We start from the raw sequence: 23,541 nt of genomic DNA, 5'->3' as shown, positions 1-23,541 counted from the left end.
GATCATTAGCAATATTATAGACAGAATATGACACTTCCTGACTTCCTCAGAGTCTTATGTAAATCATTATATAAGGTGAGGACTAGTTTAGCACACTGAGGCTTCAAAAGAATTCTGCCTTTTAAGAGAAGAGCCATCACTAAAGTTTAAAGAGCTCTCATCAGGAATGGAAATTAGCACCCGCCACCGGCCAAATGCGGGTGATTTTGTGTTGTGGCGGGTAAACTCGCGTCACCTACCGGCCACCGTGGCGAGTAAATAAAAATAGCATACTGTTTCACATGGACGGCGGACACTTTTAGAGGAGGCACACCTTCAAAAAAATGTGGCGTTACATCGAAGGTCAAAAAACGTTTTTTTAAAGAACGATGGAGAAAAGCAGACAATGGGGAGTCCCGAGATTGGTTAGTTTACGACGAGACAAGGTGGGCCTTAAATTAAAAACGTTAAATTAAAACCGTTATTCAATCCATTCAATATAGATTTTAATAGCTTGATGCTCTTTAAATATTTTGTTGCATTGTAAAAAGTGTCGGTGCATAGGACGGACCTATCCGCGATCGCTCTCCATGGTTCTGACCAAAGAGGAATCTCCATTACGCATCATACCGTTGTCTCTTAGTGCGCTACGAAGACTCTTGAGGTATAACTTAACTAAAGGTACCTATACTACCACTAAAGGTATACCATTGCTAGGCGTCTTCAGGGCTATCATCCAATCGCGAGGCAGAGGCGCTGGCGCCCTCCCAGCAACGGCGCTGTTCGCCGAGAAAGATCATGAGATGCGCAAATATGTCTGGAGACATGACATGTAAGACATGATTTTGACCACTTCATTGAGTTTTGTTTTGTAGAAAGACTCTTTTTAAAAGATTTTCGTTTTGTATAAATTGTATCTTAATTTTGATCAATGTTTTATCAACGAATTGCCTGTATTTAATAAATAAGAAGAAAATATATAGCAGACAATGTAATAAGGCGCCGGCATGATCACTTGCATTGCATGTGAACTGGAGGGCGCCGAAACTCAGCTTGTGCCTCACAGATTTGAGAAATATAGGCTATATATTACAGAAAGCTTGAAATGTCTACTTTTAAACGAAAATATTCCAAACCAAAAGAAATAAGCTCTCTGATTGTGAAATCCATATGAAATGTGCATTTCTCTCTGGCGTTCATGGCGAATCCGCAAAACACCAGTTTATTAATAAATAATTAAATGTCTCCTTGCTATTTTAGACACATTCATTTTCATTACTTTTACCGGTTCTTTGTGGCAAGCTTTATGCGTGCGGTCGTGCGCTTGAGTGCGGCTATATTACGTAAACGCGCATTATCCTGTAGGCTATAGCCTATTTAAGCATAATTAAAATAATATACAGGGGCGATTTGTCCACGGATGGCTTAAATGAACAACAACTAGTCGACTAGAATTTTTTTTAAGTCGGCGGCAGCCCTATTCCACATATTTTCGAACCAGGATCAGGCCATTCTGGGTTGAGCGAGCGACCTTGCGGAATGAGCGAGTGGAGCGGAATATTCAGAAATGCGCTCTCCACTCACGAGCTCTGATCGGGAAACAACCCGAACCACTGTCTGCTGAATTTGCGCAGAAACATCAACATAGACATAACCAGCTTTTTAAAATTTTTAAAACTAAACATTTAGACTATTTTAGCACAAATTATGATCTCATTGACGATTTTTTATAGTTCTTGACAAAATTAGAATATATTAAACGTTTTTTTTTTTTTTTTTTTTAAGACAAGTTTTGGGTGGGCCTGTTGAAAAGTGAAGTGGGTGGGCCTAGTAACGCACCCATAATGCCTTGCCTGGTGTGTATAAGAACGAAAGAGAAAATGTCAGTATTTAATTGAGACTTGAGATTAAATAAACTGCTTAAGTATTGTAGATCTTGTAGTATTGATTTTCACATGCAGTTACACATTGTAGGTTAAAAACAAGAAAGTGGCTGGTAAAAACATTGAGTGGCTGGTAGATTTTTAAATCCACCAGCCACAGTGGCCAGTGGACAAAAAAGTTAATATCCATCCCTGGCTCTCATTAATAAATTAAATGTGTACTGGGTACTACACATATACATAATATATTATACATACATTTATATTATATTATATTATGTAAAGGAATAGTTCCGATCCTTCATTCTGATTGGTTGCACTGTGATTGAAGCCATTGTAAAATACCCTAAAAAAAAGTACATACACCAAATTAATATTAAAATAAATATATATTATATGAATTTAGAACAGCTAAGGGGGTTTTATGAACTCCACTTTATTAGCTGTCCTAAATTCACTGTAAACCATAGCTTCACAGGGATAATTGCTTTAACATTGTATTATATAAACCAATGTTGCATGCAATTTCATGCTTAAGTAATTGAATGCAAATTAACAGATAATACTGAGCTTTATGTGATTTAATAATGTTTATAAATATTAATGAAAACATCAAATTGTTACGCTTGGTTCAAGGGGAATGGTAATATGTTACAAGTTTGTTTTTGTTTTTTAACTGGTTTGATGTTTTTTTTCCCATATTGTTTGATGAGAATATGAAATCTTGTGTTATTATATCTTTCTTTTTTCAGCTCTTATGTTCACTTTGTATGCCAGAGTTCAATTTTTTTTTTTTCATTCTTTGTTTTAATTAAATGAAAAAATATTGCTTCAGCTTTATCACGTGTCAGTCTGCATGTTACTGTTATCCAGTAAGTGTTCTGCGGGGAGAAAGAAAGAAAGACCAAAAGGCTTTGTGTAAATGCGCAGTATTCTTCTGGCTCTGTGAGTTACTGCGAGTCTCGTGTGTGTGTGTGTGTGTGTGTGTGTGTGTGTGTGTGTGTGTGTGTGTGTGTGTGTGTGTGTGTGTGTGTGTGTGTGTGTGTGTGTGTGTGTGTGTGTGTGTGTGTGTGTGTGTGTGTGTGGTATTATGCTGCGGGGCGGGTGTGAGTCTATGAACTGTAAGCAGTCTCAGGAGATGCTGATTGTGTTTTATGACTGAGGAGGGCTGTAAATCTGACTGTGGCTCTCCGCATCGGGGGTAAGGGTACCAGCTACCATCTGCACACACACCGCGGAGAGAGAGAGAGAGAGAGGGAGAGAGAGAGAGAGAGAGAGAGAGAGAGAGAGAGAGACAGGGACAGATGGGTTCCTAGACACATGCACTTGAACATGCAGTTGCCAAACATGTCTATGGCATCAGCAGACTGAGGCCCGGGTGAAATGATTTAAGATAAACACGCCTACACTTCTCAGATGTCAGCAGGTTTGCTTAACAAATTAACACACACACACACATACTAAAGCATGAGCATTATGTTTGATAGGGTTTTTTGGTTCGGATTCAAATTGAGGTTAATTAATCCTTGGTTGCCTAGGATACAGGGAGGAAGAGAGAAAAGAGAGGGAAGTGTGGAGGATGTTGTGATGAATCGCTCTAGGTGAGTCAATCTCAAATCTGCAATATTAGTTTAAAGAAAATGGTTCACCCAAAAAGAAACCCAATGTTTTTTATTCATCTTCATGTCATTCTAAAATAAAAGAATCATAATCTTCTTGAACAAAATGTATATGAATTTAAAATAATAATAATAATAATAAATAAAAATAATTAATAAAAAAATAAATATTGTATTCAAAATATAAATCATCTGTTTTATTACTTGACTATATTAACAGACCAGTAGTTTATTTTGTATTAAAAAAAATATATATTATATTACATTATATTATATTTTATTATATTATATATTCACTCAAATCGCATGCTATTTCATTCCTAAGTATATGAATGCCAATTAACAGATACTATTGAGTAGTATGTGATTTAATAATGTTTACAAATCAAAGCTCCAAATGTATTTATTTTTTTTACATTGAGAACTCCATGGAAGGCTGAGAGTATGATTGTAAGTATTGTTAAGTTTTTGTTTTGTTTTTTTATCTGGTTTTATTTTTGGTTCATATTATGTTTTATAATAATAGGAAGTCTTGTGTTTGTATATCTATAGCCCTGTTTATACCTGGTATTAAGATGCAGTTGGGTCGTTTGGATCACAAGTAGAGGGAGACACATATGTGTTTACAACTAGTGTTTTAACATTGGGTCAGTAGGTGGAGAGAAGACGTTCTTTTGTGGCTGTTTGAATGCATTTGACTGTATGTTCAATCGCTGAGCTTTAGGAAGCCTCTGGAGCTGAAGTTCAGTTATGGTCCTTTAGTTTCAGAAACACGCTGTAAGCGGTAGACCAATCACAACAAATCTGACCAATCAGAGCAGATTAGGCTCGCGAAAAGGAGGGACTGAATCCTCTGACGAGTCGTTTGAGAACCATTGAAAAATGTGGTGATGTGCAATGTATATTATGAGAAAAAGGTGTTTTTTGACCTTTGATGCATGTAAATCTGTTGAAGGAGACCTCCAAAACAAAATTAGGAACCTTTAAAATAGCATAATAGGGGCACTTTAATATTCAATGTAGAGACTTCAAATGATGATGAAAGTGTGCTGGGCTGACCTGACTGAGGGTGGCAGTAGGTGGAGTGGTTGTTGCATCGGCACGGTTGGCATCCTGTGCTGCTGAAGTGGAAGAATCCAGGGTGGCAGTCGTCACACTTAGGCCCGTATACACCTTTCTTACACGTACACATACCTGAACTGCAAGAGAGTAAACACAGAAAACACACATGAACAAATCTAAATCTCTGCTTGACAACAATTATGACTCTGGCAGTCTGGAAATTTTGCTTTCTTGTACAGACAACAATAGCTCCAGCTCCCAACGTCCTCTTTGTGCATCCAGTTCCTGTGGTATCTTATCACACACACACACACACGGCTTTGCCCTAGACAGCTAACATCCTGGTCTAAAATGCAGTCATGCACACTTTAAAGCAGTCTAGACCTTTCATTTTTAATTCCACCATTTCTACATGTGGGTACACATTAGGGAACTGTGGCCCGGACCACATTTGAAACCATCTGCTGCTTCAGACCTGATTCCAGGAATCCCTCTGTCTCTCTCTCTCACTCTCTCTCAAACACACACACACACACTGATTGTGTTTACTCTTTACTGCCTGTAAAGTCGTCAACCCAAAATAACAGTAGTCTGAAACTACTGAAGCTGTTGGAAGTGTTACATTATGTAGGAAATCACAGAACCAACCAGGGTAAATCAGATCCTCAGAACAAAACCAAATCGGCAAAATAATCTCACAGGGAACGATCCACTTACAGTTCAGCTATGTAGAACTAAAATCAATGCTGTCATATTTTTTTTTTTTTTTTTTTTTTTTTTTTTTACATTTTCTGAAGAAATTGTGAGTGCTTGAAAAGCTAAGGTGATAAGTGTGATGTTATGCAGTTGCTAGGGTGTTCTGTGTGGTTGCTAGGGCATTGCTAGAACATTTCCAAGTTACTGCTAACTGGTTCTGAGTTGCTTTTAGCATGATTGCTACGTAGTTGCTAGGGCATTGCTAGAGTGTTCAAGGTGGTTACTAGGTAGTTGCTATGATGGTCTGTATGGTTTCTAGGGCATTGCTATTGTCAATTAGCGGTTAAGTTGTTCTGACTGGTTTTTAACATGTTTGCTATGTAGTTGCTAAGGTGCTCTGTGAGGTTGTTAGGGCATTGCTAGGGTGTTCTGGGTGGTTACTAGGTAGTTGCTATGATGGTTTGTGTGGTTGTTAGGTGTTTGTCAAGTAGCTGTTAAGGTGTTCTGATTGGCTTTTACCATGTTTTCCATGTAGTTGCCAAGGTGTACTGTGTGGTTGCTAGGTAGTTGCTATGATGCTCTTGGTGGTTGATAGGGCATTGCTAGGCAATTGCCAGGTGGCTGCTAAGGTTTTCTGAGTGGCTTTTAGCATGTTTGCTATGTGGTAAATTGGGGTGTTCTGTGTGATTGCTAGGTAGTTGTGAGGGTGTTCTTTGTAGTTGCTATAATGTTCTGGGTGTTGCTAAGGGCATTGCTAGGCGATTGCCAAGTGGTTGCTAACGTGTTCTTTTCAGATTGGTTTTTATCATGTTTGCTATGTATTTGCTAGGGTGTTGCTAGGCAATTGCCAAGTGTCTGCTAAGGTTTTCTGAGTGGCTTTAAGCATGTTTGTTATGTGGTTGCTAGGGTGTTTAGTGTAGTTGCTAGGGTGTTGCTATGTAATTGCCAAGTGGCTGCAAAGATTTTCTGAGTGGCTTTTAACATGTTTTCCTTGTAGTTGTTAGGGTGTCCTGTGTGGTTGCTAGGGAATTGCTAGCTGATTCCCAAGTGGTTGCTAATGTGTTGGAGGGGTTTTTAATATGTTGCAATGCAGTTGCGCAGGTATTTAAGGTGGTTGCAAGATGGTTGTCTTTACCCCCAATTTCCACCGGCTGCGTTACGGCTCCGGCACGGCGGCGGAGTCAATAGGTTTCCATTAAAGTCAATGAGTGTATTTCCACTGAATGCGGTACAGCTGCGTTCCGACTCCGGCAATCCGCAGCCCTCCGTAGCAGATACGCAGAGCTTCTATTTTTGCCGGATGCCGGAGCGCTCATAGACAGTATATAAACTGGACACAGCGACCCCATTGGATTCAACGGAGACAAGTGAAGTCAATTAGAAGCACTAACTTCCTGATGGTCGAGCGTACTGCGCAGACTCAAACTGAGCTTGACGACGTAGATGTGACGTGAGCAACCCGTCTATCTACTAGTAGCTGTACCAAGAGAAATCTGAATCATTCCCTTCCGAAACTTGCAGAGACGGAGATCGTGAGTAGGAGGTGTCTATGAGCTAGGAGCAGGAGAAACTTTTGCTAAGTATTCTGATTAATTACTTTGTCATTTTGCCTCCACGTCCCCCCGATTTCCCGCGAGCTTCTCCTCCTGTCCATACGGTAATCTCTCTACTGTGCGACTGAGAGTCGCATGTTATGACGCAATCGTTAGCCTATTTTTACAAAAACTGCTTCTACGGGGCCATAACCTAAGATACAAGGTAATGGAGCCTTTTATACATTTTCGTGTTTCTTTAGAAATAAATAATGGACAAATGGAGTCTTTAAACGCCTCAGATGTGAAGTTATTCGCTGTCAAAGTGACGCCAAAATGAATGGGAGTCAATGGGATGCTAACAGCAGGTGATGGTCAGCTAGCCAATGGCGGCGCCCGGGGCTACTTCAAAATAATATGAAACCCTGCCCCCCTGGGAGCGCTCCGCAGCACTACAGGGCAGAGTACGCAGGACAGGAAGTCGAGTGACAAAACAGAACAGCCAGAAACAAAATAAAAGATCCGTTTAATTTTCAAAATAAAATACACCGCGCTCATATTTCCCTACACTACACCTTGAAAACGTCATAATGGGCGGAGACAGGCTTGTTGAAGTTTTAACCCCGTTGACACGATGGATGAAGAAATGCTGATTATTGAGGTACAGAATCAACCCATCATCTATGACCCGTCACATCCTTTTTATAAGGACAACATTAAAAAGGATGCAGCGTGGAAAACTATTGCAGAAGTGATTGGTGTGGATGGTAAGTCACTATTTTTGTCCAAGAAATAAAGATAGAAAGCAAATAGCTAGTTATGTACTCGTAATGAGAAGTTAAATAGCTATACAGGTTAAAAACACATAACATTTTTTAATTAAGTAGCCGTTGCAGGATTGTTTGATTAGCATGAATCGCGCGATCAGACCAGAATTCGCGAGATTACATGGGGCCTCGTGACGTCAGCTGTCAGTCATGACCGCAGCCGTTGCGCAACAAATCTGGACCTGGTGGGTATTGACGGACGACGGAACACGGAGCTGTCACGCAGCGGAGCCGTTCCGCAGCCGTTCCGCATCTGGTGGAAATTAGGGGTTATGTTTCTCCTATATATCCAGAGTGATTTGTCACATGGCAATTACGGCTCAGGTGATTGACCAGAACTAAGCATATTTTAGCAAAGACTGCAAATTTAAAATTGTACTTCCGGGGGATCCTGTGCCCACAACAAAACTGCCATTGAGACGAACGGGAATGCTAACATATAGCTATATCTAGGTAGTATAGACCTCCTTGGTTTAAATCCCATACCCAACGTATCAGCAATAGCAATAGTGATGCTTGTCTTAGCAAGCCCACTAATGACCCCTTGTGCTTATCACTCTTTTATTTAGTAATTTTGCTGATTATCATTTCATTTAATGGATGCTTTAGCCCTTACTCTTTCAGAACAGTCATTAGTCGACTCCCCATACACATAAACACTCCTCCATATCCTACAATCACACACATACTCACACCCCAGGGCTGTTGCGTCAGGTCTGGGGTGAAGGTTGAGGCGAGGAGGGGCTTCCAGGGGTTGTGTGATTGGTTCTTGTGTATGAGTGGAGCGATTGATAGATGACAGAGGGGCAACGATGACACCCGTGGGACAAGCTTAAAGTGCTCAGCCATGCTGACAGGATCTCAACACTGGAAACCCCAGAAAAACAACAACGGCCGCGATAAAAGAGCCGACAATCAGAACAAATATAAAAAGGAGATCTGAGAGAAAGTAAGGAGATTTTGAAAGAGAGAAAAAGAGGGTGTAATTGAGGGTGTAATTGAGGGTGTATTTAATTATATATACACTTTTTTTTTTGTAATACAGTAATGAGTTTTAAAGAGAAATGTGAGTAACTGTCATTAAAATAGCGTAAAAAACTATAGATGAATGGTCCTAAAAATAGGGGCAGGAACAACATAATCAGTGTCATCACCATCCACCCACATTTACAGACTGATTGTCAATATAACATATGGAAATTGTGACACTTCTGTTCCACAGAGATGTTTCCTGTGGTGCAACAAAGAATCTCACCTGCCCTGCACCTCCATACACTCACACAATCTGTAATCTGAATGCATAAATACAGACACACGTCCTGAATTATATATTACTGGTCTAGCAGAAACAGGGGAGTGAAGTAAAGCAGAAAGAGAGACAGAAGAAGAAAAAGACAAAGAGTGCTACACCCTCCTTTGAAGACACCATTAGTAATTTGACCTGAGTGAAAATGAGGTAGTAAGGGGCAGACGTATAGTCCTTTTAGTATATATATATATATATATATATAGAGAGAGAGAGAGAGAGAGAGAGAGAGAGAGAGAGAGAGAGAGAGAGAGAGTTGTAGTTGTATATAGATGAAGCTATATATATATATATATAGGCTATATATATATATATATATATACATATATGTGCTTGTGTGTGCATTATATTCATACTTATTTTATTGTTTCTTAAATATATATCTATATATAGAGAGAGATACAGAGTATTTACATATCTGAAGTCTACATTTTTTTTGCATTGTGACATTATTTTCATTACAAATTAGCATATCTCTCCTGATTCACAGTAACCAGCTGCCAAGCCTAAATTATACAAATATCTTATCATTACTGTTATATAAAAAACACAGTATTTTGTTTAAATATAATATGTAAAAGTATACAACAAAATATATTTTTAGATATTTCTATTAGTAACAGTTATTTGCTATATACAGTTATTTTATATATATATATAGTACTGTGCAAAAGTCTTAGGCATGTTAATATCCCCCCATATAGGGTTATAAAGGTTTCTTCAAGCATCTTGGAGACGTTCCCACAGTTCTTCTGGATTTAGTTTGTCTCAGTTTTTTCTGTTTCTTCATGTAATCACAGACGGACTTGATGATGGTGAGATCAGATCATCCTGGCTGTTGTCAGATTCCTTGTGCATACAGAAATCTCACTGGATTATTACAATTAATGGCAAAAAGAATGTTTGGAAATGTAAACTGATATTTCCTACTCACACACTGGGACTTTTGCACAGTACTGTATACTGTATATATATATATATACACAATAATAAGAATCTTCACAATAATGTCACAATGCAAATAGATAAATAAAATAAATAATGGTCCTAATTAGACTTTCCTAATTTTATTTATTCATTTATATCTTATATTTTCTCATCATTTTGTAGTTGAATATACGATTCTCCTTTCCCTTGTTGTAATTTGAGGAGAATACAGTCTATAGCAAGTTGGTTGATGCAGTTCCCATTCTCTAGAAATGGTGTAACACTTCCTAACATTTTCCTAAAGTGTGTTGCCGCCACAATAGATATATGTTTAAATAAAAATCCCCTCTGCATTGTTATCTAACACACATCCTTTTAACATTTGTGGGGTGTTAGTAGATACACTTGCACTTGCTGTGGGAGAGCGTGTGGGTGGGTGTGTGCGTGTGCACGGGCCAGTAGACAGGTTACCATGGTGATGGCTCGGCACCCAGAGCATTCTGAGGGAATGAGAGTGAGGTGTGACATATATGACCTATCAATCACAATCTCCAGAGAAAGAGCGCGGGAGATCAAGAAAGAGAGAAAGATCGCCTGTTAACGTTTTAATACAACCCGGAGAAAAGGGGTTTTGTGGCGGATAAAAAATACAAACATCTGTCCTTCCTAAAAACACTACGGATTCAAAAAACGAGTCAGTGAGAGCATATAAAGATGCCTGTTTCCCAAACACACACACACACCCACACTGTATCACACACAAACAGTGATTATCAAGGTCAGATAATGATCAATCACACGCCCTTCCCTTGCATTCACATTCATTAGCAGACAGACCCCTCGTCTGTGTGTCTGTGGGACATAGACGGCTCTCTAAAGCCAGCTGTTGAACAGAACCATTCATTAGGGTGGCACATTTAGCATTTGTGTAAACACCAAACAGGGTGGCGTTTTGTAGCGTCATGATGCTTCTAAATCCAACCACCCCCGTTCTAGAGAGCAAATTTAGCCTTATTGAAAAAGACATGCGAATGGATATAAACACACCATTATGTATTATTTAGGAAAAGCTGATAAAAGCAACTTATAAATGGCTGTATTCTACAAAGCCAGCTACTAAAATCCGGGCTGGCAAAAGATGTAGGCTATTTGTTGTGATAATATCAGTAAAAATACTTGTAATACCGGAAATAAACCTGCACAGACTCTCAGGCACGTGGCAGTTTGGTATGGACAGGTCATTTGTAATATGATTCACCATCACACAAGTGTCGCATGATATTTCACAATAAATATTTCAGTCAAGTGTTGCACTGGCAATATTTGCAAGTTGATTTAACTCAGATCTTTGATTAAAGTATCATTGTTTCCACTTAATTATTTAAATTGATAAATAAGTTGACCAAGTGACTTCACACAGCCTCAAGTTAAAGATTTTGAGTTATCAATTTAATTTAATATATTTTTAATTATATTACCATTCAAAAGTTTGATGTCAGGAAGATTTTTTAAGAGAAATTAATGCTTTTATTCAGCAAAGATGCATTAAATTGATCAAAAGTGAAAGTAACTAAATACATTTATAATGTTACAAAAGATTTCAAATAAATTTTCTTTTCTATTTAGAGAATCCTGAAAAAAATACTGAAAATTCATTGATAATATTAAGAAATATTTATTGAGCACCAAATCAGCATATTATAATGATTTCTGAAGGATCATGTGACACTGAAGACTGGAGCAATGATGCGGAAAATCCAGCTTTACCATCACAGGAATAAATTACATTTTTAAATATTCTCAAATAGAAAATGGCTATTTTTAAATTGTAATAATATTTTAAAATATTACAGTTTTACTGTACTTTTGCTCAAATAAACGCAGCCTTGGTGGACATAAGAGACTTCTTTCCAAAAAATAAAAATCTTACCAAACCCAAATGTTTGAACGGTAATGTGCATAAACACAAATGTTTTTATATAAACATAATTTGAAAGCCAATTATGTTCCTTATTTGAGTTCTAAAACATAATATTTCAAGTAATGTTTAATAAGGATCACACTGTGAATTAATGAAAATTTTAACTGACTTAGCCTAAATAATAAGATATATTCTAATAATGAGGCGTTAATTAATCAAAACTATTTAATCACTTGTCAGTAGCTACATTTACATGAACACATGGAATTCATTCCGATTGATGAATCCGAGAGTAGTGTTTACATGATCGCTAAATACTGTCCTGCTCCACTTCTCATTAAACACTTCTCCACTTTTTCAGAATTACACAACACTCATTTATGACACTTCATCAAAGACTTTAGATATTCAAATATGGTGCACTCATATTACTTTGAACGGGAGAAAGTACAATACGCAATATGGCGGAATAAGTCCAGCCTTCTATATAAAAGACCCAATCGCCTATTGGTAAAGTCTTCTATGAGACAGTTGTTGTCAGATTTCATTATTTATTAATGATTAATCGTAAGCTTGGTGAACAGCTTTGAAGAATTTGATGTTTCCCCATTCAAAAAGATAGGAGCTGTGCTTGGATGACTGAAATAGCTAAACCACTCTTTACAATCCGAATAAAATTTAGCCAATTTATTCCGATTGACGTGGTTACATGTCACTTTTACCCCCCGACTGTGCAACTAGTCTGATTACAATAGGATTATTAGAGTCCATGTAAATGCAGCTAGTGACTGTACTTGTTTGAATACAAACCCTTATAATTTGACACACTAAAACTGATCAAATAAAAACGTACAGCATCAGGCATATCCCAGATTTTAGCCGAAGCACACTAAAGCACTCAATGCAGCCGGCTTGACACATAATATATCATAATAGCATCACCAGGGGCTTCCTTAATCATTTGGATTGGTTGTTTATGTGTGCGTACGAGTGTGTTTTCAGAGAGAGAGACTGCGTTGAGCAGGCAGCAGTAGCAGAAAGCTCATTAATGTTTCAGAGACCCTGGGGCAGATCAGCAGCATATTAACTAGGTCAGTGTTACACAACGACTGGATCCCCTCTTCCCTCTCTCTGTCTCTCTGCTGCCATGGAGATGCCAGCATCATTCTCCTTCCTGCATCCTTCACAACCATGACAACCGTGGAACTGGGGTGCTGTGAACCTCGCCTGATGCTTTTAAAATGAAAGGCTTAGAAGTTTTCCTCATGGGGTGTAGAATGCATGGAAGATTTGGTTTCTAAGCAACTGAAGTTGTGCAGACTTAAACCTTTACTTGTCATGCATCATACTTTACTGACTTAAACCACACAGCAATATATATTTTGGATTAGCGATGCATGATGTGGTATCGGACGATATTATGTTAATTTTTAATGTTATCGGCCTGATAAGAAAATTTGGCTGATATATGAAAGCCAATAAATAATGGATTATTTCCTTCAGCTGAGACAATTCAGATGTGCAATGTTCGCCATAATGGTTTTGAATTGCTTGAAATATGATTAGAATCACTACAAAACAGGAAAATTCTGATAATATAGGCTACATAAAATTATAATTGTGTGGTTGGCACAGGGCTTTTAATGGTGAGACTTTTGTTTTTGTAATCAGGCTGTCAAAAATTTTCTAAAAATGTGTATTTAGATTTATCAGCCAATATAACGGTTATCGACTTTAAATAAGTATATAAATATACAAATATAAAGAATTATTGGTTATCGGTATCGACCAAAATTTTCATAATGGTGCATCCCTATTTTGGATATGTCATACTCATTGGTGTATACCAATTGGTGACTGATTTGGGAACAATTAATTCCAGTCATTTAAAGTCAGCATAAAACGGTAGTGAGTGTCTTTTCTTCCCTATTGTGACGTATATTAGAGTGAAATGGCTTCTCGAACAAGAAAAAATGTAGGGCGGGACTTGATTTTGTCCATCGGGAATTGATTGGATTGGTTGTGGTTTGCTATTGCTGTGATGTCATTTGAGTGTCAGGTTGTCCCGCCCTCGCGTCAGACAACGTCAACAAAGAAGAGAAGAGAGGGAGGGGAACTTATTTTGGTTAAAGATTGTGACGGCACATGCATATTTTAAAAAAACGATGTGCACGGATAAATAATTTAATACTGCAATATTCCATAAAAAATAAGAATTGTTCATTCTGATTTCATGGTGACTTTAATCTGATTGGCTGAACGGCCCTACTTGAGTGTTGATATAGCAACCCAAAAACAGAGACTTTTTACTGTGCATTTGCGGGTTCCAAATTTAAGTTCACAACACACTTAAGTACACTTTATAATAATGTCAAATTTTACGTTTTATTTGCCGTATGTAAGAATGACAACTAGTGGTCGAAATAGGTACTGCAGTCGAATTCAAAATATCGGAGATCGTCGTTTCTCCAGGCACCTGCTCCAGTTTGAGCATATGCAACGGCAAATAAATAAAATAACTGGCTGTAGAAGTGTTTTTTAGAGAAACGATTATGTGACCTTTGCATGTTTCCTAAATATCCGCAAACATATTATGGTATTTGATATTTGTATGCTTTAGTAGAGTGACAAAGATACATACAGTACACTTTAAAGAAGTACACTTATTTTGATGTGTTGACTAACATACTAAAGCACATGTAAAGTACTTGATTATAATATTATAGTGTGTTTTTCAGTATTACACTTGAAGATAATATTAATGCACTGAATTGCAACTTCATCATTACAAATGTATATCTTAGTTTTCCATAAACACTTGTCAGTACATTCAGCAGTACACTTTAACTAGAAATATTAACCATATTTCAAAGACAATAGAAGTAATTATTAAATTAGATATAGATTGATTTTAGTCTTAAGTGAAAAAGCACTCAGTTCAGCTAATTGCATTTAATATACATTTTAACTATTTTCATTTAATTGCCATTAAATGTAAATAAGTATCCGAAAACATTACATTCAGTTCACACTTGAGTATATTATTTCTTTTATAAATATGCTAAGTGTATTACTTTTTCACAAGGGACGGTAAATGGACATTATTAATTTAGAAATGTTAAAATGTAGAAGAAAGAAAGAAATATAATCCCAATCAAGAGCCGATATTGAAATGAAGTGCAACTGATGGTGTACAACTGACAATTTACCTCCCACACTACTTAAATCTTGCATCAACAAAGTCAGATGCACACAAGAACACACAGCTGGCCATGGATGTAAAGCATGCAGTATATGCACACATTACAAATCAAGTCATGAAATGCTTGCAGAACTGCAATCACCACTGTTTGACTACAATAATCATACACATTCTCTCCTCTGGAAAATTTGCATAGAATTTGTGTACATCACACATGCAGTTTTTAAATGTGTAGATGCATCTTAACATGGGCACTATGCTGTTCATTGGGAAGCTAATCTCTTTTAAGAACAAAAAAAATAGCCTTGGAATTTTATTAGGATATGCTAATATAAGAACTCATAATATTCAATGGACTCATATTGGCCATTATAATTTCCCTGAGGAGCTCTTGAGGTATGAACACAGTAGGAGAACAGCCTTAGCAGACCAATGGTTTCGCAGACAAAACTGTAGCCATCCAAGTACAGTATAATTGGAATTTTTATTAGAAGCTTCATTACAAAGATCACGCAACATCAAAGCTTTATTGCTAACTTAAAATAATATGGTGGTCTAACTAAACAATGACCAACTTAGTACAGCTATCAACTCTTTCTCCAGCGAATCAATGCTTGGGTGGGTTTTGAGAAGGCATATAACAGATTATAAATTTTGACCTTCATAATGTGAGAATGAACTAGCATCTATTATGCTGCAGTGCAGTTCAAAACTGATCTTACTTGAGCAGTTAGCTAAAACAATTCTCAACTAGCCAACAAAACTGTACATTTGTCCTTAAAGAAATGTCCAAATTTAGACTTAATCCTGATTATGGAATCATGGTTACTGGCTCTAAAAGCCAATTACTTTACGGCCTCATCCCAAAACAAAGACAGACCACAACAATCTGCTCCCTGCGGGGAATGTCATTTAATTAGCCTCAAACTGGCAATACACAGCATTTCTCTCTGTAAACCTTCTAAACAGTTAAAGCACAGGACAGTATATGCCAACAGGAAACTGATATGTCCTCAAGGTTTTGAGAAGGCGCAATACGGGATTGAGCTAATCTGCCTGATTATCTGCTTACTTAACTATACTTTAGGGAGAAAATTAGCTAAATCTTACAAGACCCTGCCTTTTGGGATATCTGGGAACATTCTCAAAGGATTCTATATTCTTAAATATAGTAAATGTTTTTGTTTTATTCTAAAAGAGTTGAGGAATAGAATGAGGAATATCATTTTAGAATGATTTCTGTAGGACACTGAAGACTGGAGTAACGGCTGCTAATAATTCAAGAACCAAAGGAATAGCATACATTCAAATAGAAAACAGTCATTTTGAATTGCAATAATATTTCACAGAATTACTGTATTTTTGATCAAATAAATGCAGCCTTGGTGAGCATAAGAGATTCTTTCAAAAACGTACAGACTGCAAACTTTTGAACGGTATTGTGCATTTTTGATTTCAAATTCTAAATCTGCAAACTTGCAACAACAAAAAAGAAACTTCAATAGCAAGACACATAAGAATGTAAATTTCCCACAATGCCTCTTACCTGTCACAGCTTGAGCTGTCTGCACCGAAGGAGTCACATGCACAGGGCAGGCAGCCGATGGTGCCGTTGGTGAAGTGATCTTCCTCACACTCTTCACACTGCAGCCCAGTGTAACCCGGCATACAGTCGCACTGACCAGTCTCACGGTCACACTCATCAGGGTCCGACACTCCTTCACCGCTGCAGTTACACACCAGCTCTTCAGAGGACACACAGACAAAGGATTCCTTATGAATTTTTGACAACCAAAGAGGGGCAATGTTAAGATCATCAAAATTGATATAAAATCATAGGCGTAATTTGCGGGTGGGACGGGTGGGACATGTCCCCACCACTTTTTGCCAGGGTCGATATTGTCCCCATCACTTTTTAAAACATCTCGCGGCACGAATGTACCAATTCTACAAATAAATAAAACATCTCCAGTTAACTGGCAGAGCATTCATTTCGTTCGTTTTTTAAATAAAAGACGATCTAGCGCTCAAATGTGTTTTTTAAATCAAGTGATCAAAGTGCTCGTTGGCGCTGCGATCAGTGGCGCGGATACAGTGTTTTCGGTGGACCGCACTGTCTTCACTCGGACGCGCGCTTCAGTCCGTTGCGGATACTCTCTATTCGTTCTGGTGAAATCACAAAACATAATGCACACAAACGTGCCCCTGCTTGATATACAACCACTGATGAACATAAACGGTTTTGATGAGAAAAAAAAAAATTATATAAAAAAAATAAAAAAAAAATATGCGAGAGCAGATTAGAACCCAGAACCTCTGACACGGTTGGCGAAAGTTCTACCACTGGACCATTAAGATACACGTTAGTCAAGCAGCGGATACATATATCAGGTTACATCTCATTAAACGACAAATTAAACCCCATGTAGCCTACTATTTAAATCGATTGAAGGTCATCGTAATGTTATTGTTCATATATCTGATTTAGCATTTTATTAGCAACCCCCCCACCCCACCCCACCCCACCCCACCTGTCCCACCCACTTTTTAAAACAAAGTTACGCCACTGTATAAAATACAGACAAATTCACCCCGCACACTCTTAAACATAAAGGTTCTTTATAGGCATTGATGGTTCCATGAAGAACCTTTAACAATCATGGAACCTTTCCATTGCACAAAAGGTTCTTGATAGTGGAAAACGGTCCTTTAGATTATTAAAATGTTCTTCACACTACACTAATGAAAAAACGGTTATTTTAAGAACTGTTCATTGAACGGTTCTTCGGGGAACCCAAAATGGTTCTTCTATGGCAACGCTGCGAAAACCCCCGCCTCTATTGAAACAATTATTCCTGCTGTGAATATCTACTCTTTGTAATTAAGACAATGTTTCCCAGCCTTTTTTGTCTTACAAACCCTCAAATGTAACAGACGTAACAGAGCTGTGTGTGTAAACCTCACTCCCCTGCCCTCAAGAGGAGCGCTAGCAACTAACGCTAGCAGCTGTGGTCTTTAGTGTCCTTGTTAGCGCGCCCGCCTCCCACACCAGAGACCCCTATTCGAATCCCGCTCAGAGCGGGTGGAATAGGACCGGTTACATTTGGTGCCGTGACCCGGATGGGAGTGAGGTTTAGGAGGGTGAGTGTAACGGACATAGGCCAGTAAGAGCTGTGCGTGTAAACCTCACTCCCCTGGCCTCAAGAGGCGCGTTAGCGACTTACTTTAGAGGCTGGTGTCTTTGGTGCCGGAGACCCCATTTTGAATTCCGCTCGGAGCAGCTTGAGTAGTTAGGTTACACTTTATTTTAAGGTGACATAGGTACACATTGTACTTACTCAAATAAGTGCTGAGTAATATTAATTAACTACATGTACTTACTATATAGAGTTAGGGCTAGGGTTTGGTTTAGGGTTAAGTTACTTGCAATTATGCATAATTTTCTGTTATTACTAGTAAATACATGTAGTAACATGTAACTACGTCACCTATAAAGACACACACACAAAAAAACAATTGTACTATGGGAAAAAATAGGTTCTAAACTTTCATATATAATCTGCAATGAATGTCAACTAATGTAATTTCTTTGAACATTATTATTATTTTCCCTAAAAAGGAGCAGATTTTCAGTTTTAAACACACTTTCATAGCAATTCTAACTATTTTACATTTTGGCGAATTGGTGGTGAATTCGTACAATCTCATTCGTACATTTTCGTACAATCTGCTTATGCTCCACTTCATGCTTTGTTTTTGTTTGTTTGTTTGTTTGTTTGTTTGTTTGTTTGTTTGTTTGTTTTCGCAAGACTCAAATCATACAAATGAATACGAATTTCTTGTCAATTCACTAAAATGTAAAATAGTTATGGGTTGGTTTTATACACTGGAATAAATGTTAACCTAAAAACCTGCTTACATCTAATGTGGTAACATATAACTTAATTTTATTCAAGTAAAAAATATTGTAATATCACTGAATGAACCTAAATATATCAGGTTACAATAGCCAATAAATAAATAAATAGGTTAGAAGTAGGTGGAAGTAGCTCCATACGATAACAACTGCAAGTTACTATTTTTGCAGTGTAGGTTTAACAAAGCGAAATCTTTCCAAGTGCCCCCTTAGGGTACACATAACCCTGGTTTAAACCTGCAACTAAAGAAGAAACCATGATAAATTGTCACACGTAGAGTGTTCAAACAGAAAGCCCTGTTAATGCAGAACTCCTGCTCGGTAGTAAATTTCTCCAAGTCTGCTATGCATCACTCTACTCCATCTTGCCGATCTTTGGCAGCTATAAAGAATGACTCCCTCCAGCCTGATTCTTTGACACTTCATTAAGTTGATATTAGACTGAGAGAGTGCAGATCTTTAGTATGCAGGAGAGGCTGTAAAACCACAGAGGAAGAACACAACCTCTAAAGGCAAATCAGTGACATTATATTTCAACATGGCAGCAAATTCCAGCACAAGGGAACAAATGAAGCTTGTGTAATTACAAATCTATACCAACTGCAATTAAATCGAAGAGGATTTTCCAGAAGTGTTGCTGTAATATTTAAATATTGATCTAAATTTAGGCTGGAAACTATTTGTCCCAGCATTTTTTAGCTAATCAGCAACAGGCCAATTAACTTCGAATAGGCTTATAATTGAATATAGTTGGATTTAGATTTTCTTTTTCTATTATTTATTTTCTTAACACAACTAGTTGAGAGGGCCTGGCTTAAACTTCATGAACACCACAGCTCTGTCTTGAGTATGTGCTAATTTGCTAGGACACAGATCTGTTTGCTAATGATCAAATGTGTTTGATCTCAAAAACCGAAGTGGGCTGCATTTATAAAAATGTAAATCTGAAAGAGCACATTTGAATCCATCTTTCATGTAATACATGTTTTTATTCATCAGCCTTTGTTCATCTGCGTGTACCCGAAGCAACCTCTTATCCCTTAGAGGAAACGGCCTATTCCCTTTGGTGGTCATTTAGTTCAGGGGACAGAAATCAAAGCCAGGCGAGGTGTTAAAGGAACAGTTAATCCACAAATTAAAATTCTGTCATCATTTATTCCCAGTCATGTTGTTCCAAAAGCTGATTTCTTCCATGGAACACAAAAGGAGAATTTTACTTGTCCACCATTTACATGCAATGAGTTCCCATGGGTACAAAGGCTTCAAGCTTCAAAAATGAAGCAAAAACATCATAAAAACATCACAAAAGATGTCCGTGCAACTTATGCACGATCTTCTGAAGCTATTCGAGAGCTTTGTGTGAGGAACAGGCTGAAATGTACGGTGTTATTTAATGAAAATCCAGTGTAGCCGGATCATTAGCCCCTTCCACACGGCAATCCCAGTAAATTACCGTAAAATTACCAGAATGACTTTAGAACGTTTTTAACTTTATAATGTTAAAGTTTTATATAATCAATAAGTTATGACAAAATACTTATTTACATTGCTTTAACTCTTCAAAATAAGTTCAGCAATTTTCAACTTTTTTTTAAAGTTAAAAAAGGTTCAATTATTTTTTAAGTCAGTTTAATGTAATTTAAGTTGAAATTACTTAAACATCAGAGTTGATTGTACTTAAAAAATTAAGTACTGGTAAATATGCTGTTCACACAAGCAACAGAGGTTCGGCTTGTTAGGCTGGGTCTTGAGCGCGTAAGTTAGTGCACACACATTTGGAGTGAGTATTGAACACACACTGCAAACCGCGGACACACACACCCAGAGCAGTGGGCAGCCATTTTTGCTGTGGCAACTGGGGAGTGATTGGGGGTTAGGTGCCTTGCTCAAGGGCATTTCAGTCATTTCCTGTCAGTATTGAGAATCAAACCCACGACCTATGGGTTACCAGTCTTGCTCTCTAACCATCAGGCCACAACCGCCCATAAAAAAAGCTGCAAGACGTGGTGCAATGGTCAAGGAGATCCATTTAGCGCATATTTACATAAAAACTATTAAAAAGCAGCGGAGCTATCACGTCATCTCCATTAGAACTTTATGACTGGCACAAAGCAGACTTCTTATATCAGCGCGTTCTGACTTCATTCATGCTCATTCCGGTAATCTTCATTCTTTGTTCACACACAGTATCATTACAGTAATTTACTGGTAATGTTACAACTTCTCATACGGGTAAATTGGCACAAACGTTTTACTGGTATTTTTTTTAAAAGGTCTTGTTCTCAATCTCACATGATCTCTTAATGGTAAATGTACCAGTAAAGACTGTGAAAGAGGCTTGTGAACTCATGTACAAAAGAATGAAATGTCACATGGATTAGAATGACATAAAACCCTAATGTTGTTCCAAACTCGTATTGCTTTTCTTTCTTTTGTAAATAATGACTGCATTTTTTATTTTATTTTTACAGGTGATAGCTAAGTTTTTTGTGTTTGTTGTTTTTTTTGAAAGAAATTAAAACCTTTAATCAGCAAGGATGCATGAAATAAAAAAAAGTGACAGCAAAGATATTTATAAGGATTCAATGATTCGAAATAAATTATGTTCTTTTGAACTTTATATTTATCAGTGAATCATGAAAAAATCAGTTTCCACAAAAATATTAAGCAGCATTTCTGTTTTTAACATTGATAATAATAATAAATGTTTCCAAATCAGCACCAAATAAGCATATTAGAATGATTTCTGAAGGATAGTGATGCTGAATATTCAGTTTTGCCATCACACGAATAAATTATATTTTTAAAATTATTAAAATATAAAACTGTTATTTTAAATAGTAATAATATTTCACAATATTACCGTTTTTACTATTTTTGATTAACTAAATGCACCCTTGGTGAGTATACAAGACTTCTTTCAAAAGTATTTAAAAAATCTTACTGTCCCCAGACTTTTGAATGGTTGTGTACATATAACAACACAATAATCAATGCACTCACACATCTATTTAGAGCATAGTCAACATAATGTTACCAATAACATTAACAATGGCATGTTCATCGTGCAGTTTAATATGACTGAAGATTCAGAATCAGATCAATGAACTCCATTAAGAGCCATGACGTCTTTCTGTGAATCTCTAATGCCTTCATCCCCAAGATCCCATTTTAGCAGATTTACTGCAGTAGGTCACCCAGAGGGGCACCTGCCGAAAGGGAAAAGCATCATTTGTATGCACCGACAGACACACCTTCTAACACACGGAGCTGTGGAGTGTGTACGTAAACACCTTCTGCTCCTGAAGGGGGACTGTGGAGGGTGCGGATAAGAAGCTTACAGATCCCAGTCTGACAGATTATGCATACATCCATGTAAATGAGGCTACCGCCGACCAGACTCATCGCTTTATGAAAAAATCATGAAATTATTAAATATGACAGTGCGATTACAACTGAACCATCTGAGAGGATGAACCTTTGATGTGAGGTAAATGTGATGTGGCTTCATTGACCTCAGACGTGACACGATAATGAACCATCAAGTAAATAAAAACATGAACTAATCATCGTTTACTGTGAAGAAGGGGGCCGTTGTATATCAGGGGTCGTTCGTGTTACATGAAGCTAAAAGACAAGACGGACACTGGGTGTCAGACAACAAAAGAAAGAACACATGACAAAGGTGTTAGTGTGAAAGAGTCAGTACAAACATATTCTTCTGTCCATTAGTTCCAGTGGAAATGGCACTCATCCCACTCCAGCAAACAGACTCGAATCAAATGTAGGGGGTAAAGAGAGTTCACTGGGCCATCTAATGCACAGCTGCTAGCATGTAGGTCAAACCCGCTCACCTCTAAAATCATACTCATCATAAAGGATTTATCTGTTCCCATTAGAATATTTCAGATGCCCCTCTAAAGTCCTATGCATAAGAGGAAAGCTCTGACTACTGCAAATGCATCTGGATTAGTAAAACGAACAGATGTATTTTATAGGGTTGTGCAACATTCAGAAGTGAATCACCTTTTGTTTTAAGAAGAACGCCCTTTTGTTTTAAGAAGAACGCCCTTTTGTTTTAAGAATAATTCTAAATAAAAATGGAATAAAATAAAAAGAAATTGCAGTTTTCAATTATGATTTCATTTTTCTGTATGAACGACCAATCATACACAAAACGGAAATTTCCAGAGACAAATTAATTTAATTTAAACAATTTATGTGTTCTTATTATTTTAAAACCTTTTCTTTCTTTTTTTTTTTTCATTGATTGAAATACCACTGGAAGAAAATGAAATGTAAATACTATAAAATTAATATTTAAATGAAAATTTGAAATGTTGCCCTGGCATTTCCTGGCAACTAACTGAAATTAAATAAGTTTAAGTTAAAGTACTAAAATTATAAAATGACTAAAACGTAAATAAAAATAAACTAAAGATAAATAGAAATATTAAGTAAAAAAAATAAAAAAAAAATAATAAAACTCGAACTAAAATGAAAATGAAAAATAAAAGTAAAAGTAAAAGTAAAAGTAAAAGTAAATTAAAAATATTAATAAATAGTATAAATTAATAATACTAAAATAACACCACTGTAAAAAAAAATATTGTTGCAATTAGTTATCACAACTTAAAATGTAGTGTTTTTTGTTGTGATTAAACAAAGTGT

General features: G+C 37.1%; 1 protein-coding gene across 1 annotated transcript in view; it reads right to left on the bottom strand.

The window, feature by feature from the left end:
- The window catches only part of LOC309512857 (multiple epidermal growth factor-like domains protein 9), a 67,946-nt gene that overhangs the window by 40,098 nt on the left and 4,307 nt on the right, over positions 1 to 23,541 (bottom strand). The window contains exons 2-3 of the mRNA XM_082188578.1: positions 16,501 to 16,699; positions 4,541 to 4,680 (exon numbers count right to left, since the gene is read on the bottom strand). Coding sequence (XP_082044704.1) covers positions 4,541 to 4,680; positions 16,501 to 16,699 — 339 coding nt within the window. The remainder of the gene's footprint in view (positions 1 to 4,540; positions 4,681 to 16,500; positions 16,700 to 23,541) is intronic.

This window comes from Leuciscus leuciscus (genome assembly GCF_965113295.1).
Source record: "Leuciscus leuciscus genome assembly, chromosome: 13".
Lineage (NCBI taxonomy): Eukaryota > Metazoa > Chordata > Actinopteri > Cypriniformes > Leuciscidae > Leuciscus > Leuciscus leuciscus.
Note: the sequence above shows the minus strand (reverse complement) of the source record. Positions and strands in the feature narration are given on the sequence as shown.